At 42.0% G+C, this 17866-nt stretch overlaps 1 protein-coding gene and 1 long non-coding RNA gene across 6 annotated transcripts in view; one reads left to right on the top strand and one right to left on the bottom strand.

The window, feature by feature from the left end:
• Positions 1-814: 814 nt before the first annotated feature.
• 1700125G22Rik (RIKEN cDNA 1700125G22 gene) lies at positions 815-3808 on the bottom strand. Its single transcript, NR_040548.1, has 3 exons — positions 3524-3808; positions 2903-3094; positions 815-1198 (listed from the first exon to the last, which is right to left on the bottom strand). It is a non-coding gene; the product is annotated as an RIKEN cDNA 1700125G22 gene (long non-coding RNA).
• Positions 3581-17866, top strand: part of Ect2 (ect2 oncogene) — a 57032-nt gene continuing 42746 nt past the window's right edge. The window contains exons 1-8 of one of the 5 annotated variants that reach the window (XM_006535385.4): positions 3581-4131; positions 7654-7805; positions 8762-8841; positions 8947-9039; positions 10815-10997; positions 11789-11878; positions 12775-12882; positions 16135-16208. In XM_006535385.4, coding sequence (XP_006535448.1) covers positions 7676-7805; positions 8762-8841; positions 8947-9039; positions 10815-10997; positions 11789-11878; positions 12775-12882; positions 16135-16208 — 758 coding nt within the window. In that variant the 5' untranslated portion in view covers positions 3581-4131; positions 7654-7675. Of the gene's footprint in view, positions 4212-7653; positions 7806-8761; positions 8842-8946; positions 9040-10814; positions 10998-11788; positions 11879-12774; positions 12883-16134; positions 16209-17866 lie in introns of all 5 variants that reach the window. The other 4 variants (XM_006535386.4, NM_007900.3, NM_001177626.1 and 1 more) reach the window with 4 other exon arrangements.

The following is a 17866-nucleotide window of genomic DNA, read 5'->3' as shown; positions in this document are numbered from 1 at the left end:
CTCTGCATCCTCTGCTCCCCATCCTCCTCCACCTCTGCATCCTCTGCTCCCCATCCTTCTCATCCTCGGTCTCTGAGCTTTGGAGTTAGAGCTGAGCATTTATCTTAAGCTTTCTGTCTCAGTAGGAGTCTCTCTGTTGATTTCTGCCCACTGCAAAAGGAAGCTTCTCTGACCAAGATTAACAACAGCAAGATTAAGAGGGTTAATGAGATGGCTCAGCAGTTAAGAACACTGGCTGCTCTTCCATAGGTCCCCGAGTTCAATTCTCAGCAACACATGGTGGCTCACAACCATCTGTAATGGGATGTGATGCCATCTTCCGGCATGCAGATGTATATGTAGCAGAGCACTCTACATTAAATAAATAAAATTAATAATAATTAAAAAAGAGCAGCAGCACTAAGCTATGTATCACATATAACTATTTATAAGGCAGTTTCAACACTTGTCTGTACAACAAAACAGTAGAAGGTGCTGCCTAGGGCCTATGACCTCTGTAACCATGGGTTTTAAAGCAGGTTTACAGCACCAAGCATGAATTCTTTTCTGGAGCAGGCCTCAATATTACCAGAAGGCAGTTGGTTGCCCACATAACAGTTATGCAACCATTGCACCAGCAGACACATATTTGCTGGCACGAGTTTGAACTTCTGATCCTCCTGCCTCTACCTCCCAAAGCGGAGACTGTAAGCACGCATCATCATGTCTTGTCTAGCCTTTTGGTGGTGTTTCGTTTTTTGTTTTGGAGACTCATTGTGTAGCTTTGTGATAGGTTATTTCTCCGGCAGTGAGATGAACCAATTCGAGTCAGATTGGAGTACCTGAAGACAGGTTTATTGGGATGCTACTCTCAGGCGGGCAGGTTCACTGACCCCAGGGATTGAGGCCATGGGATTGCCATGGGGGTGGGGGTAGGGGAGCAAAAGGGAGCATTGGAGGAGAAAGAAGAGAAGGAGAGGAAGAGAGAGAAGGGCAGAGACTAAATGTCTGGATTATATTGGGAGGAGACTCTTGGGGGAGGGCGGACAAGCACCTGGGCTGGAAAGTTCCCTGTTGGGGGCAGGGTATGCCAGGTAGGGACTGAGGGGGGCGCTGGGGAACCTGGAGGCCAGCTCTGCTTTGGTGGGTAAATTATGCACCTTAGTCAGTTCCTGGTGCTTCACGGTCCAGTCTTGATCTTCTCTTGTTTCTACTGCCTCTGTGCTGGGATTATAGGTGTCTGGATTAGTATGGGCATTTTAAAAGGAGGTTAGTCACAGTAAGCAAATAAACCAGTACCCGAGGTTTATTCTTTAGAAGTTCAGGGTTACTATGCCATCGAGTCATTTTAACCTTATCTATAAGTGTGCTAATAAAAAGATTGTTGCTGTGTAGACTCAGGAGTAGGAAAACACTTGAAAAAGCTTCAGAATCAGACAGTTATTTTTTTATTACTGTTCTCTTTGTGAAAGCTTGTGGGATAAAAGCTAGTTCCAGGATGAGGTCAAGGTTCTTGTCTGTTCCGTCTCATTCCTAGCGTACCTTACTGGACGCTTAGCGCTTATTGCACAATAACTGTGAGTAAATTACTGAGAACAGCTTTAACTGGGTTCCTACCTCTGCACACCCTCTGCTTATCAAAGAGCAAATAGACCATGCTTTTCTAAAAAGGTCTACACATTAAAAACATGTTTAGATTTGAAAATTTTATTTTTTGTGTATGAGTGTTTTGCTGGATGTATGTATACATATCACTTGCATGTCTAATCCTCACATTTGGCCAGAAAAAAAGAAAGCATAAGATGGAAGATCCCCTGGAACTGGAGTGAGTTAGAGGTGGTTTTGAACCACCATGTGGATACTCGAAACCAAAGCCAGGTCCTCTGCAAGAGCCACAAGAGCTCTTAACTGGCGAGAAACCCCTTAACCCTTCCCAACTCCCCCCCCCCCCCATTAACGTACCAGTGAGAGGACCTAGTGTATAAAAGCTCTTGCAATACAACCTGATGACCTGAGCCAGATTCCTCAAACCCACAGTGGAAGGAAAGAACAGATTCTTTTCTTTTGACCTCCAAGTAACTCCCCCCACATACACACTCCGGAGTAGGGATTCAAAGATAGAGGACTGTGCCTTATTTCACCAGGATCTGCACCCTGCTTGGTACAGATTGGCAGCAATCATCTCTCACACAATTATCTAAAATGCTTCCTGTCAGCATTTCCTCAAAAAAGAAAAAAACAGCACTTCCCATAGAGTGTTTTCTATATTAGGCTTTCTTTACACCCATCTATTATATCTGACTTTCTTTATATTTTTATGTCTAAAGATGTCTGGGCCTCACAGAGCCTGGGCTGGCCTGGAAGTTGGTATGCACCCTAGAATGACCTTGAACTGTAGCTCCCCTCTCTGTGGTGATGGGATTACATCATTCCTCCCAGCCCCCAACTCTGACAGGCTGTGTCTATCCCTTATTCATGCTTTCCCCCAAGCAAATACTTTCTTACACTTAATACAGATTTGCCGAGTAAATAACAACCTGCAGGTGAAGATAGTATCTCTTGTTCATTTCTCACCAAAGGGCTGCCCTCGCTGTAAGAGGCTAAGCTAGCCTTCCTGCACTGCAATCCTACACTCTCACCCAACAGACTGGGAAGCTAGCTCTCCTCGGGCAGGGCACAAAGGAGGCGGCTGCCTTCTACTTTAGTGAGGAGAATGCTTGGAATGCCAGACACACCCCAGTTTAAATTGCAAGCACACTTCTCTGGGCAAGGTCCAGGCCGATTTTTCCTTTCTTCCACTCCAAAGGCTAGTGCGGAATTCTAGTGATTGGCAGGCCATAGATACTGGTAGGCAAAAAACCCTAAAAACCAACCAACCAGACAGACAAAACTATAGATTGTTTTACTCATTCTATGAACTCACCGTAGACTTGTCGAACTGCTTAGGCTGTCAAGAAGTTCTTTTGGTTTTAAAGTAGATTTTGGGCTTAAAGTGAGTTGGCTCAGTGGTTTAAAGCGTTTGTTTCTCACACATAGGCCGTGAGTTTGATTTCCAGCACCCACCTGGTGGTTCATCATTCTCTGTAATTCCAGTCTCTGGGGATCTGGCCTCCTCCTATGTCCAAGGACAGCAGGCACTCACAAATGCACATACGTTCAGGAAAAAATAATATGTATAGGCAAAAAGACACATAAAATTTATCAATCTAAATTTCAAAAGTGCTTTAAAAACCTCTTAATGAGATTTGGGGCCTAGCAACCGATCCAAACACTTGGTAAGGTTTTGAAAGTGAAAAATAATTGTTTTGAGTCCTGGTCTCCTATAGCCTAGGCTGGTCTTGTCCTCCTTAGTACAGGCTTTGAGACCACACCCAGCTAGAAGTGTATGCCTAGGCGACTGTATTATAGAACATTCCATCTAGAAACAAATTTCAAAATAGCAATACTGATCCCAGGGGTAAAACAATCCCTTCTTTTCTAGACTTCCAAGCACAGTCACTAACATTCCTAAGCTGGGAGTTGGGGTGGGGAGGGAGCAACCCACCCAGAAGCAGTTTTGCTTCAGGAGATTCTAAAATCTCCTTATACACTTTTTTATATTAATTACTCAGATGCAAGCTTGTCTTCAAAAATAAAATCTGGTTAGTAGTAAGAGCGGATCGGTTTGCGGTGCTTGGTACTTTTTCTTGAAGTTGGAGGTGATGGCAGAGAGACCGTTCATCAGGAACTGGGCTGTTTACGGAGTAAACAAGCGGTAACCACAGAAACACCTGCTGCATCCAGAGGCGCTGCAGAGCCACGCCTCCTCAAGCCCACATCCGGGCACTCCGCCGACGTTCGCACGCTCCAGCCGTTTACCGGATTTGAAACACACTCACAACCAATCAGCCGGCGCCTCCCGAAGGCAGACGTTGGGATTGACCAATCGGCAGTCCGCCCGAGGTTCCAGCCTATCAAAAGGAGGTTGACAGAGCGCGCCAATCAGCATGGCTCTTAGAGAGAGCGACTGGATTTTTTTGAATCGGAGGCGGCAGCCTCTCTCGAGCCATGGCGGCGCCTGTGAGGGGGAGACTTAGTGTTTGAGAAGGATAAGCGAGGACTGCGCCGTCGTGGTTCCTTTTTAAAATCTCTGAGCGTGGTGAGGACTGCGGGGTGAGTGGGGGACGGGAAGGGATTCGGGAACCCGGAACTGAGCACGGGCCGTGGCGACCAAGGCCGGCGCCCCCGCCGCGGTGAGCTCCCACGGCTGCGTACCTGTCTGTCCCGCTCCCCTCCATCCTCCTTCCCCACATCCGCCTCCTGTCCTGCCCTCTGCTCTCGTCCCGGCCCTTCCTTGCGGGAGGCTGGGCTCTCTATCTATTCTGCTTCTGTCCGGCGCCTCAGGGTGAAGGGCGCAGTTGGGACCGGGATTTTGGCCTCCCGCCCGCCCGCCGCAGCCCCGAGCTGCCTTGATTGTTTTGTGGTTTCCCTCTGGAATTCCTGTAGAATTCCGATTTTCAATTTTTAAAAATATAAAACACAGGCCGCCCCGCCCCTTCCTGGCCACAGATGTGTGTGGTTAGCGGTTAACTTAGCTCCCTCAGTTAGACCCGGCTAGGAGTCGCTGTGTGAGCAACTTCCTTAGCCACAAACTGGATATGACAGTGACATTTGTCTTTTAGGATGGCTGCAAGCGTTAAAAAGTGGCAAGGGAAAGATTTAAGATAGTGACTAAAATATTGAGCTCTAAGTAAATGAGAATCGCTAATTGCACTGTTATCAATAACGTATACACTATTGTAGTTTGGGTTCCTTACTCTGGTGTGACGTGTTTATGGAAAAAAAAAAGGTTTATTTAAAAGAAAAGCTGAAATGACTATTTGTTTAAAAGAATCCATGTGTTTGTGAGACAAGATCTCAGGTACCCCAGCATAGACTTGAATTGTGGAGCCTAGGGTGACAAGGAACTCTGTCTGCCTCTACCCCCTCTTCTGGGTGCTCGGATTACAGGTGTACTTTCACCTTACCTGGTTTCTGAGGTGCCCGCGGATGACTTCATGCACACTGACTGCAGCTGAGTCACATCCCGAGTCAAAGATAGATTGTTTTTATGATCACGATTCCGTTGTGTTTATTTTTAAAAGGTCTGTAGAATATGTGAAAAGGAAGAAAGTGACCTGGTGCACTTAAGTTTGCGGTGATGTTGGGTGCTAGATGCTGGTTGTATCACTAGTGTAGCGTGTAGCTCTTTTGCTGTATATTATGGAGCTGTTTTGGTAATAAATGATCTGTGTATTTAAGCATTTCCAGTGTTTTGGGGTGTAGTGAGAAAGGGTTTAGTTATGTATCTCCTCCCTCTGTTTTGTGGGTGCTGGAATTTTAGGCCACACATTGTCAGTTGTTTGGTGATTTTTTTTTTTAAGAGGATCATGTAAACTAAAAGTATCCTTAAAGGTGCATTGTAAAGCTTTGGCACACAGTTGCACATAATTGTAGGCTGTGTTACCACACTTTTCCCCCTTTGGACTGGGAGATTGAAAAACAAATAAAAATACATGTTTTTTTTTTTTCTCCTGGAAAAAAAAGCAAACATGGTAGTGAACACTTCAGAAGGCTAAGGCATATTTGTTTGTTTGGGCAGGGATGCACTATAGCTCTGCTGGTCCTGGAATTCGCTGTGTAGACTAGACTGGCCTTGAACTCAGAGCTCCACCTGTGTCTGACTCCCAAGCTCTGAGATTAAAAACATGTGCCACTATACCTGACTCTTAGTTTTTTTTTTTAAAGGGGAAATTTTTTTTTTCTAAACATTGAAAATAGTTCTCTCCCTCCCTCCCTCCCTCCCTCCCTCCTTCTCTCCTTCTCTCCCTCTCTCCCTCTTTCCCTCTCCTGGTTTCCCCTTCCCCTCACTCCCTCTCCCCCTCTCATCTCACAGGTTCAAGCTTCTCTAATGGCTGATCAAGACACTGATTTATGGGTATCTGGCAGAATGTTGATAGAAGTCATGTTGTAACATTTCTTTAAGTGACTTAGAGCCGTGTATTTTATCCTAGAGATGAGTTTTAGGGGAGGTAGGAGGGCTGTATGAAGTTGGTCATTTGCTTCTGAGTAAGGACACCATTGGAGCTCTCCTGTGGAGACTTAAAAATGATTGCCGTGGATAAGACAAACAATACCAAGTTATGAATATTGTATGAATGAATAGTTATTTGTCCTTTCAATACCTATTGAGTTTCTTTCCCAACCTGCATTTGAGTCTTAGTGCTATGTCTGCTTCCTTCATTTGGAAACTGAGACGAGACTTCCTGCAGAGTCTTGAGGAGGCAGAGTGGAGCCAGGAAGCAGGTGTCTGACTTAAGCATCTGAGTTTTACAACTCTGTGTAGGTCTGTACTGTGTACCTGTACACATAGACTCACCGCCTAGAAATGGAGAGTTGTACTTTACTGTTTCCTCAGGGCAGACAGCTTAAACTGTGTCTCTACTAAGAATCTGAGCGCTCTCTGACTACTTTATCAATCTGAAAAAGTGGATCAGACACTTTTGAATAAAGTGAGATTAAGCTCTGAGGTAAAGGTGAGACTGTTGGTTATATTTGTTTGATATTTAAGATATTTACTACCCACTCCAGTTAGGTATAGAACCCAGGGCCCTCAGCAGGACTTACCCCTGAGTTACAACAAACTCAAGCTCCATACTTCAATTAAACTTTCTCTCTTCCCTACTTGCCTAACTTTCCAGTTCTTAGGTCCTAGAGGTCGAAGAGAGCTTTCTTTCATAGTCCAGATTTATAATGGTACTAGTTTATATACATTTGTCTTGTCAAGTCTTGGAGATGTTTGGGAATTAATATAAAAATGGCAGCTTACAGTGTAAGCTGTACAGTGATCTATGAAAGATTCTGAGAATCCACATAAAGGTGAAGTCAAGAGTGATGAATGAAGTTGACGTTCTCTGTAGAATATTCCTGCTGCGGTGAAATATACCCAGTTATAAACTACATTGCAGTTTGGGCTGGAAAACTGCTCAGAAACTCATTGCTGGCACAGAGAAAGATTAGACATTGGAGTACCTTGGTTAGAGACAGCAGGGGATTTGGGCAGGAGGAGGAGGTGAAGAGTAAAGCTGGGCTTATTGGGAGGTAAATGTTGTGTAGACACTTTGCAAGAGAAGTGGGTTGAAGACAGATGTAGAAGAAAGGTAGAAAAACACTTGTACCTTTTGTGTGCAGGGAGCTTTCTGTGTTATTTATATTTTATTGTATGTTTATAACTCATGCTCGAGTTTTATAGAAAAGAAAACTTAGTCTTATGGAGGTTTTGAGACAGGCCCTTGTACCCCACATTTGCTTTGAATTCGCGTTTCCAGGGGTGACCTCCACCTCCTGTGTGCTGACTGACCATCTAGCCTACCTCCTGGGCCCAGCTTACAAATTCTAGATCCACAAGTACAGTATCTAAGTCAGTGGCCCAGTCTGTGGGTCTCGATCCCTTTGGTCATCACATATCCTGCATATCTGATATTTATGCTAATGATAGCAAAATTAGAGTGAAGTAGCAATGAAGCGAATTTACAGTTGGGGAGGAGCTGTATTGAAGGTTCGCAGCATCAGGGCGCTTGAACCACTGTTGTAAAGTTTCTTGCTCAGTGACCATGTTTGTCTCATGTATTCTCATTTCAAGTTTTACTGTTTCAGCCTTCATCAAGTAGTGCAAACAATGGCTGACGACAGCGTGTTACCATCTCCTTCTGAGATAACTAGCTTGGCAGACTCTTCAGTGTTTGATTCTAAAGTTGCTGAAATGTCCAAGGAAAACTTGTGCTTGGCGTCTACTTCAAATGTTGATGGTAAGTTTAGTACCTGCTTTTTTTTCTTCTTTGGTTTTTTGAGACAGGGTTTCTCTGTGTAACGCTGGCTATCCTCTGTGTAGCCCTGGCTGTCCTGGAACTCATTTTGTAGACCAGGCTGGCCTTCAACTCAGAAATCTGCCTGCCTCTGCCTCCCGAGTCTTGGGTTCAAAGTCGTGTGCCACCACCACCCAGCAGTACCTGCTTTTAAAAACACACAATTGTTAACTTAAATCAAAGAATACTTACTAGTGAATTTTTTGTATTGAGTGATTAGGGCTCTATGTCTACATTCTCTGTCCATGCTTTGGGATAATGCTTCCCCACTTTGAAAAAGGGCGTGTCTTAGTGTTGATCCTGCTTTCTTGGTATTGAGGCACTCTCACTATAACATTGGTAAGCTGGAGTTTATTCTTGCTTAAGTGAGGAGCTACTGTGGTTTATTGCTTTGTACTGTTTTATTCTAAAGTTCCATGTACTTTAAGGAGGAGGGTCATGCTTCATAATGCTTCTTTAAAGGGAGTTGTTTCTTTGATGTATGCCTTTTGCTACAATGTATATAGCCTTTTTAAAAATGATATGTGGTCAAATATTTTTGTAGAAAATTCAGAATTAGGTTACTTTTTTTTTTCTTTTTAAAGATTTATTATTTTTTAATTTTATGTAAGTACACTGTAGCTGTCTTCAGACACTTCAGAAGAGGGCATCATATTTCGTTATGGATGGTTGTGAGCCACCATGTGGTTGCTGGGATTTGAACTCAGGACCTTTGGAAGAGCAGTTGGCACTCTTAACCACTGAGCCATCTCACCAGCTCCCAGAACTAGGTTACTTTAACTTCTGGGGATTTTCTGTTCTCCTCAGACATAGACTTTCTAGCTAGAAAGAGGGTCTAGGAACTACTAATGTGCTGTTGGTACCTTATAACCACATTGAAACATTTTCCATCTTAATAGAAGAAATGCCGCAGGTTGAAGCAAGAGTGATAATGGTCCAGGATGCTGGGAAACAAGAAGAACTTCTAAAGGCCTTAAAGGTAAGGAGTTGGGGTTTGTAATTCATTTCTAAAGAGATTCTTCACCCAGCTTTGTAAATACTTTCCTCCGCTTCTTAATCTTACACGTAAGTCTCTTTTCTACAGACTATTAAGATAATGGAAGTCCCTGTTATAAAGATAAAAGAAAGTTGTCCTGGAAAATCGGAGGAAAAATTAATAAAAAGTATTATTAATATGGTAGGTCAAGCATCTCATTGCATGTGGCATGCTTCACTTCCCTCGATTGAATTACTTCACTCTGGTGACTGGAATCAGGCACGAGCACTGAATTAGAAATGTTGGAAGTAGCTTATTTTAGAATAAGTTGTTTCTGAACCCTTAAATTATAGCATCTATTAGAAATTCAAGTTTTCGAGACTTGGTCATTATTTAAGAAAAGGATGCAATGGGTACAAAGGTCTGGTCATTTTCTTACACATTTAAGGACTTTTCCCCATTAGCTTTCTGTTTAGTTTAAATTCGTGCTATTCTCCAGTGTGTAACCAGTTTGTCTTCATAATAATTTCTATTTATATTTTGTCAGATTGAACCTAGGTTCTCGTACATTCCAGGCAAGCATTTTACTACTGAGCTAGTGCCCTGACCTTCCATTACATTAGTTTGCTAGGGCTGTTAAACAAAGTATCAGACCATGCAAATAATCCTGACAGATTAAACAACAGAACTTAGAGTCTAAAATGAGTGCCAGTGGGTCCAGTGTCCTGAGGTCTGCATAGGACTTCCTTGCTGCACCCCGCACGGCCCTGTTTCCCTGTACTCCATCTTTGCTGTTGATGTTCAGACTTCTGAGCACCTGAGTCAGGTTGGGTGAGGCCTGCCCTGGACACCTCGTTTAACTTGAATCGTCTCTGTAATGGCCTTAGGACCTTAGCTGCGTACAGTCACATTGAGAGAGAAGGTTTCATTTTTCATTTTAGGTTAGCTTTCAGCATATGAATTTCAGGGATAGATGATTTGGTCCATCACTCCAGCCTTTCAAATAAAAGCCCAAATAATTTATTAATATATTCAGAGTTCTTTGTTCCGTTCTGTTCACACAGGAATTATGTAGGCTGTTCAGGTTTGTTTTTTTTTTGTTTTTGTTTTTGTTTTTTTTTCCAGGGTTTCTGTATAGCCCTGGCTATCCTGCACTTGCTTTGTAGACCAGGCTGGCCTCGAATTTAGATCTGCCCTCCTCTGCCTCCCAAGTGCTGGAATTAAAGGCATTCACTATCACATCTGGCCTGGTTCTTTTTTTTTTTTTTAAATGAAGATACTTTTAATAAGATACTTGCCTTTGTATGTCATATATGTGTCCTGATGCAGCCAAATTAGCTCATGACCTCTCTATAGCATATGTATTGAAATGAGAATGTCAATCAGTAACCTTTTACTAAGTGTTAAACGGCGGGGTTTTTTCTTTTTTTTTTTTTTAAGATAGCTGCATATGTAGATTATCATTTTTCTTGCTCAGAATAAAAACTGGTGGATATATACCTAAATCAAAATACATGTACTTACATTTTTTTAAAAGTGTAGCCTAGTGGCTCATATCTATAATTTTATCACTCAGTAGTTCATGGGTAGAGTGCTTGCCTAGCATGCTCTGAGTTCTAGGTTTGATCCCTATTACTACCAACAACTAAAACTACAACCCTGGAAAGGAAAGTACCTGGTGTTCTATTCTAGTACCTGGAACTTACTGTGCATGCTAGGTGGCTTATAGACCAGAGTCAGAGAGCCTGTGCTTATGTCTTCAGAGCAAGGTCTTAATGTGTATGGGGTTATATGACGTATAAAGTAGAGAAATATGATTCTACACTGTTATATGTTATGTTGGTAATTATAGACTTTAACAGTTAAAATTTCTAAAAAGATGTCAAAAAAATACAGGAGTCAATTTTAGGGAGTCGTATATTATTTTATATGACCTATGAATTATTTTTATTTGTAATAACTATGAAAAAATCCAGGAAATGAAAGTGCCCTGTGTAAAGATGGACTCAATGGAAGAATTTGAAAGTTTGGATTCCCCAGAATTTGAGAATATATTTGTAGTTACTGACTTCCAGAATTCTGTCTTCAATGACTTATACAAGGCTGATTGTAGGATTGTTGGGCCACCAGTTATACTCAACTGTGCACAAAGGGGAGAGGTAAGAAACGTACGTTTGTCATCTCAAGAATACATTTTTATTAATGCATTCTTTGAAAATTTATAATTAGAAAATGCTGTTAATTGTCGAGTACACGTAGCACTTAGGATAAGAATAATTTGTTGTTGCTGGGTATGGTGGCTCATGCCATGAGTCCTGGCTTCCAAGAAGGTGCACACATAAGCCATTCTCTTTTCCACTTAAAACTAGTATTATATCCATTATCATACGATTTAAATTAGAAAAATTATTTTAGGTTTTTTCTTTTTCCTTTTCTTCTTCTTCTTCTTTTTTTGTTTTTGTTTTTGTTTTTGTTTTTTTGGAACAGGGTTTCTCTGTATGGCCCTGGCTGTCCTGTAACTCACTCTGTAGACCAGGCTGGCCTTGAACTCAGAGATTCACCTGCCTCTGTCTGTGAGTGCTGGGATTAAAGGTGAGCGCTACCACGCCCAGCGCTTTTTATTTCTTTTTGATGTGTATTTGAATGAGTATGAAGGTGTATGTGAGTGTGTGAACCTTGGGTATTGAAAAGTTAACTGGTGCCAGGTGTGGTGGCACATGCCTTTAATCCCAGCACTTGGGAGGCAGAGGCAGGCCTGGTCTACAGAGTGAGCTCCAGAACAGCCAGGGCTACACAGAGAAATCCTGTCTTGAAAAAACAAACAAACAAACAAACCAAAACAAAAGACAGAAAAGTTAACGGGTAAAGAGTGAAATCTTTAAGCATGAGGAAATGCTTTCTCAATGCTAACGGAGAAGGAGGCTCATGAGTTTGGAATTGTGTCCTCCAGCCCTTGCCGTTTTCCTGCCGGCCGCTGTATTGTACGAGTATGCTGAACCTGGTGCTCTGCTTCACTGGATTCAGGAAGAAGGAGGAGCTTGTAAGTATGAGACCCTGACCTAGTAACGCAGGGTTAGATTGCATCCAGCCATCATTTCTGTTTGGTGTTGTGACGTCATTTAAAAACTCATGTTTGTAAGTGATAGTTGGCCCATGAATTCCTAGAAAGTTGCATAACTGTGAACTCTTTTACTCTCTTGTTAATTATTAGTTATACTGGTCAACTGAAGGTTTGTAACAAAATGAATACTGCTTTAAAGCAAGCTAAACTTTAAAGTACTTTTACCTTGATGAATAAGCCATAGAAACTTTTTTTGGTTCACAATTATTTCCTAAGTTGGAACTAGTAAGTATTACTGTAATTTTGTGGGAAGAATGTTGATGTTATATAACCTGATATTAAAACTCAATATTTTGGTGCTGGAGAGATGGCTCAGTGGTTAAGAGCACTTGCTGCTCATTAGAGGACAAAAGTTTGGTTCCCAGCACCCGTGTCTGGTCTCAGAGCTGCCTATAATAGCAGCTCTGGGGGACGCTGCTTCTGGCCTCTGTGGGTACCTACTTGTGTGTGTGTATACTCTCAGACACATAAATAAAGATAAAGTGTAAGAAAAGAAATTGATATATTTGTTTGTGGGTATATGGCTTTGGCTTCAATTCCCAATATTGTTAAAAAAAAATAGAAGGTGAATAAATGAAAATACTACATCTGTGTGTTTAGGCAGTATCAGAGTTGGTTGCCTATTATTAGCTTAATACTCTGTGTATTGCTTATCTTTGTTATAGATTTACATGTAGCAAGAACTACTTTTTTTTAACAAGCTACTCTTTTAAAAGTGTTTTTTTAAAGTTTTGTAAAGTAGTTAATGCTAAATGACTTAGTACAAATTTTGCTCAAATTAATTAAAATCAATTTTGTTTAATTTTTCTTTTGAGGTCAAATTGGTGACGTTGGTTCATCATATGGGTGGAGTTATTCGAAAAGAGTGTAATTCCAAAGTAACACATCTGGTGGCAAATTGTACACAAGGCGAAAAATTTAGGGTATGTAAGCTTACTGTTTTTGTCTTTTCAGTATAGTATTACTCTGTAATGTTTATTTTGAGACGATCATATACCATTTAGAAACGATTGTGTAGGCCAGGTTAGCCTTGAACTCATTAGTATCCTCCAGTTCCCAGCTCCTTCATAGGCATGATCTACCAAGCCTGGCTTGTGTCTAATAATGTCACTCCTCTGTTGATGGTACGTTTTTTTGAGGATCAGATGGAGGTTGTCATTGGAAAGTCAGTAAAGGGTTTGTGACATAGCTTAGCTACTGAGTGCTTGCTTAGCACACATAGCCCAGCATACCTGTCCTGATAGTGCACGAGTATAATCCCAGCATGGAGACCACTGTGGAGACAGGAGAATCAGTTAAATACTGCCTTTTCCTGCTGTTTGCAGTTAGCCGGTGTTATGTAAGTCCCTGTCTCAAAGATAAAACCTTGAAGGAGACTGAAGTTAGATGTTGAAATGTGTGATGTGGGCTGGGCATGGTGGCGCACGCCTTTAATCCCAGCACTTGGGAGGCAGAGGCAGGTAGATTTCTGAGTTCGAGGCCAACCTGGTCTGCAAAGTGAGTTCCAGGACAGCCAAGGCTACACAGAGAAACCCTGTCTCAAAAAGCCAAAAAAAAAAAAAAAAAGAAAAGAAAAGAAATGTGTGATGTGAGGGGTGGTTGGTAGGTAGTATTGGTAGTAAAGGCTGTATGACCAGCAGTGGCAGCTAGGTCAAGGAGTGAGAACAGATATTTCACTGTTGGCTTTATGAAAAGAAAGCCCTCTTAGAAAACAAACCTGTGTCTTTGAATGTCTAAATTATCTATATATTTTCTTAAAAAGAATTTTTTAAAAAGGAGAAAATATTTTATATTTTTCTCTCAAGAGAGGGTCTTTTTATGTTTGGATTTTGTTTGTGATAGGGTCTCTATTTTTGTAACCCTGGTTGTGGATAGACCAGGGGGTCCTGAAACTCAGAGAACCCCCCCTTCTTCTCAAGTTCTGGGATGACAGGTATGCATCGTGTCTGCCCATGTTGCCTAGCCTAGCCGCAGACTCGTTATCTTTTGCCTCAGCCTCCCAGGGGTTGGGATTATTGTACTATGCTACTGTGTCACCTGACACTAACTTACTTGGGTAGGAATCTATTGTCAGCTGCAGTTGAGTTGTGCATTCGATTTATTTTGGGTGTGTCTGTGTTTGCATGTGGGTGTGTGCTTGTGCCATGGCCCATATATGGTCAGAAGACAGCACTGCGGGTACAGGTTTTCTCCACTCCATGGGTCCTGGGGACTGCATGGGGACTTCTTAACAACTGATTTATGTCACCGAAGTAGCTTAACGGGAATTTTTCATTCATTGTCACATTCTCAGTGTATTTATATAAGAAATTTCCCCTAATTTTTATGTATACACACACACACACACACACACACACACACACACCTACACCTGAAAGGATGGAAGCCATCATAGGTACATTTGAAAATTAAATTCATTTACCTTATTCATTCCTATGTACTTAGTAATATCGTTCAATGTTACTAGTAGACTTTGTAGTACGTTTGTTTACTGTGGTAAAATATAGCTAAAAGCTATTTCATTCATTTACATTCATGGTTCATTGCCATTATCTACAGCCACTTTACTGTGTGCAGTTATTGTTACAATCCTTCTATTAAACCTTTTGTTTCAGGTCTTGAGGGCTACTCATACCTCAGATAAACTCTTGTTCTCTGGTTTTGTAAATGCCAGTGTTCTGAGTAACTTGTTACGAGAAATCTTGTCTTTAATTGTATAGTAAGTGTCAAATAGTCCAGTATCATAGTTATGACAGCTCACCTCCACCCAAGAATATGTGTGCAAACAGTATCAAAATCTTCCAGAGTCAAACTCTTGTATTGGTAAAGGTAATTCATTTGCAGGTCACTTTTAGGTGTACGTGGGAGGCTTTTCGTTGTCCATTCTATAAGTACTCTATAAGGAATAAGTGCACTACTGATAAAACCTAAGGAATATATACTATCTTTGTTTCAAGATTGGAATATTGTAAAAAATAAAAAAAGCATCATTCTATCTACATTAAGTAACAGCAAGATTATTCTGATAACTACAAGATCACACATAGGTGTCTTCATATTTGCCTTAATGGTATCAAGGTCATAGTCAGTGCCTAGCTAGTCATGGTTAGCTAAAGTGCCATGGCCCCTCCAGGTTGAGAACTGCTACTAAAGATGTTTGGTTCTCTTTGCTCTAGACGTTCCTGAAAAACGTATTCATATTCTACGAGTTTAGTGATGTAACTGTTTCGTGTTTCTCCCCGTAAGCTCCAATAGACTGCTCAGGGCGGGGAAACTGAAACCTAAGCTGCGGCAGGCCAAAGCTGGGGGTTCCTGACTCCTGCGTGTCCACTTGCTGCTGGGAACCACGCAGAGGAGTCGGGAATTGAGGGTCAGGGTCCATGGGCCTGTGATGAGGCCTGAGCCAGGGTTCCTCAGACTCCTGGGCACCCAGATGCCGCTGGAAGTCGAGGACGCTGAGGAGGAGCCTGCAGAGACCAGGCCGTGGGGATGGGAACTCAGGGTCAGCTCAGGAGTGGTGAGTCTGGGAGCAGAGCGGCCTTCTGCAGAGACTTAGGATGGTGAGGCTCTGTAGACAAAGGGTTTCTCCATGTTCCCCACAGTGCTTCTTGATGAGAAAGTCCTTGGCTCCAAATTGTTTATTGGTTGTTCAGTGTGGAAAATGGTTTCATACCACCTCCTCCGGGTGGACCAGAGATTAAATACCTTTTGCATGTAGGAATGTTTAGGGAGGGAAGTTTATTGGCTAAACCCTCTAGATACCTCATTAGCATGGAGAACTCTGTTCTGATCCACGTGATCATAGGTCGTGTTCCTATGCTGGTAGTATGGTCATGTGACAGTGGCCTGGCAGGAGGCAGGTGAAGCTCCTACCATCCTCTCAGAGGCTTCCTCAGAGGCTCCGGGGCTTCCAGTCTGCTCAATGCCCACAGTCATTACTTGTTTTCTTTTGTAGTCTTGTTTTAGCCAATTCTTCCAAGGTGTGAACAGAACAAAAGGAGAAATCAAAGAGCTATAATTATAGAAAATAGCATAAGAGTTGGGTACCATGGAACTTATTTTAGAGTCACCATAACTGTAAGAAAATAGAATGTGAAATTGTGCTAATAATTTTATAAGTAGTTCTTTAGAAGCACTTCCTTGAGTCCCACTGTAACTGGTGTTAATATTCCCAGGTTGCTGTGAGCCTGGGCACTCCAATTATGAAGCCAGAATGGATTTATAAAGCGTGGGAAAGACGCAATGAACAGTAAGTGCTTAGGAATCCATAGTTAATTATTGTGTGAATTCAACATGTTCATTCGTTCGTTCTTTCTTTCTTTGAAATATTTGTTTTTTTGTGTTTGTTTTTGTATATTTGTGTACTTGGATGAATATTTTTGTACCACATGTATACAGTGTCTGATGAACCCCAAGGTTGCAGGCATCAAATCCACTGGGACTAGAGTTGCTCAGAGTCAAACCTGGGCCCTGGAATAGCAGCCAGGGTTTTTAACTACTGAGCCATCTCTCTACCCAACATATTGTTATTATTTTTTAAAGTGTGGTTAACATTTGTTTTAAAGATAAAGCCATGTGCCAACAAAAACTAAATTTGAAAATAGTATAGAAAACATGAATTCTTTGAATGGCTTAGGGAATAAAACATAGGTTATAAAACTCATTTATAATAAGCATATAAGTAAGACAGGTTTTTGAAACAATTAAAATTGTAAGATTTGATATCATTGGGTTTTATTTTATAAAATCATTTCTCAGAATTAAGCACTTTGTGCGTGATTGTATGTGTGGGCAGATTTGGAGGATGGAGGGTGTCTTAGTCAGGGTTTCTATTCCTGCACAAACATCATGACCAAGAAGCAAGTTGGGGAGGAAAGGGGTTATTCAGCTTTCAATTCCATACTGCTGTTCATCACCAAGGAAGTCAGGACTGGAACTCAAACAGGTCAGGAAGCAGGAGCTGATGCAGAGGCCATGGAGGGATGTTTCTTACTGACTTGCCTCTCCTGGCTTGCTCAGCCTGCTCTCTTATAGAACCAAGACTACCAGCCCAGAGATGGTCCCACCCACAAGGGGTCTTTCCCCCTTGATCACTAATTGAGAAAATGTCTTACAGCTGGATCTCATGGAGGCATTTCCTCATCTGAAGCTCCTTTCTCTGTGATAACTCCAGCTGTGTCAAGTTGACACTAAACCAGCCAGTGCAGAGGGTGATGTGGATTTGTGTTCTCCATCTACTGTATGTGCACTTTAGGGATTTAGTCACCTTAGGTTGTTTGGAATGGTTGCATGTACTTTTACCTGCTCAGCTAGCTCATGGGGCTGATTTTTGTTTGTTTGTTTGTTTGTTTGTTTGTTTGTTTGAGACAGGGTTTCTCTGTGTAGCCCTGGCTGTCCTGGAACTCACTCTGTAGACCAGGCTGGCCTCGAACTCAGAAATCCGCCTGCCTCTGCCTTCCCAGTGCTGGGATTAAAGGCGTGCGCCACCACTGCCCTGCGGGGCTGATTTTTGTTAAGTGAATTTGACTGAGCAGTCCAGAAGCTTTGGTGGGCGGAGGTACTTGCTCCCAAGCCTGATGACTTATGTTGGATTCCCAGGGCTCCCACGAGGGGGAGATTAGACTTGTGGGCATTGTCTGCTGACTTCCATGTTTGCACTACAGCACCCACGTGCACACATACCAATACATTTTTTCCATTGTCATAAACATTCTAAAATTTATTAGATAATAGTTTAATGCTTTCAGGTATTTAGATTATGTTTTTTTCTACTTTATGTGTAGATACATTTAAATTGGTCCTTAAAACTTAACGTTTTTTGCTAACCCTCCAGGTGTGCATTGTCTGCTCTGGTTCTTCTTTATGTAAAAGTTCATGAAATCAGAGAATGTCTGTGTTACAGAGTGT

Source organism: Mus musculus, chromosome 3 (assembly GCF_000001635.26).
Source record: "Mus musculus strain C57BL/6J chromosome 3, GRCm38.p6 C57BL/6J".
NCBI lineage: Eukaryota > Metazoa > Chordata > Mammalia > Rodentia > Muridae > Mus > Mus musculus.
This window is presented reverse-complemented; position numbering and strand designations above follow the sequence as displayed.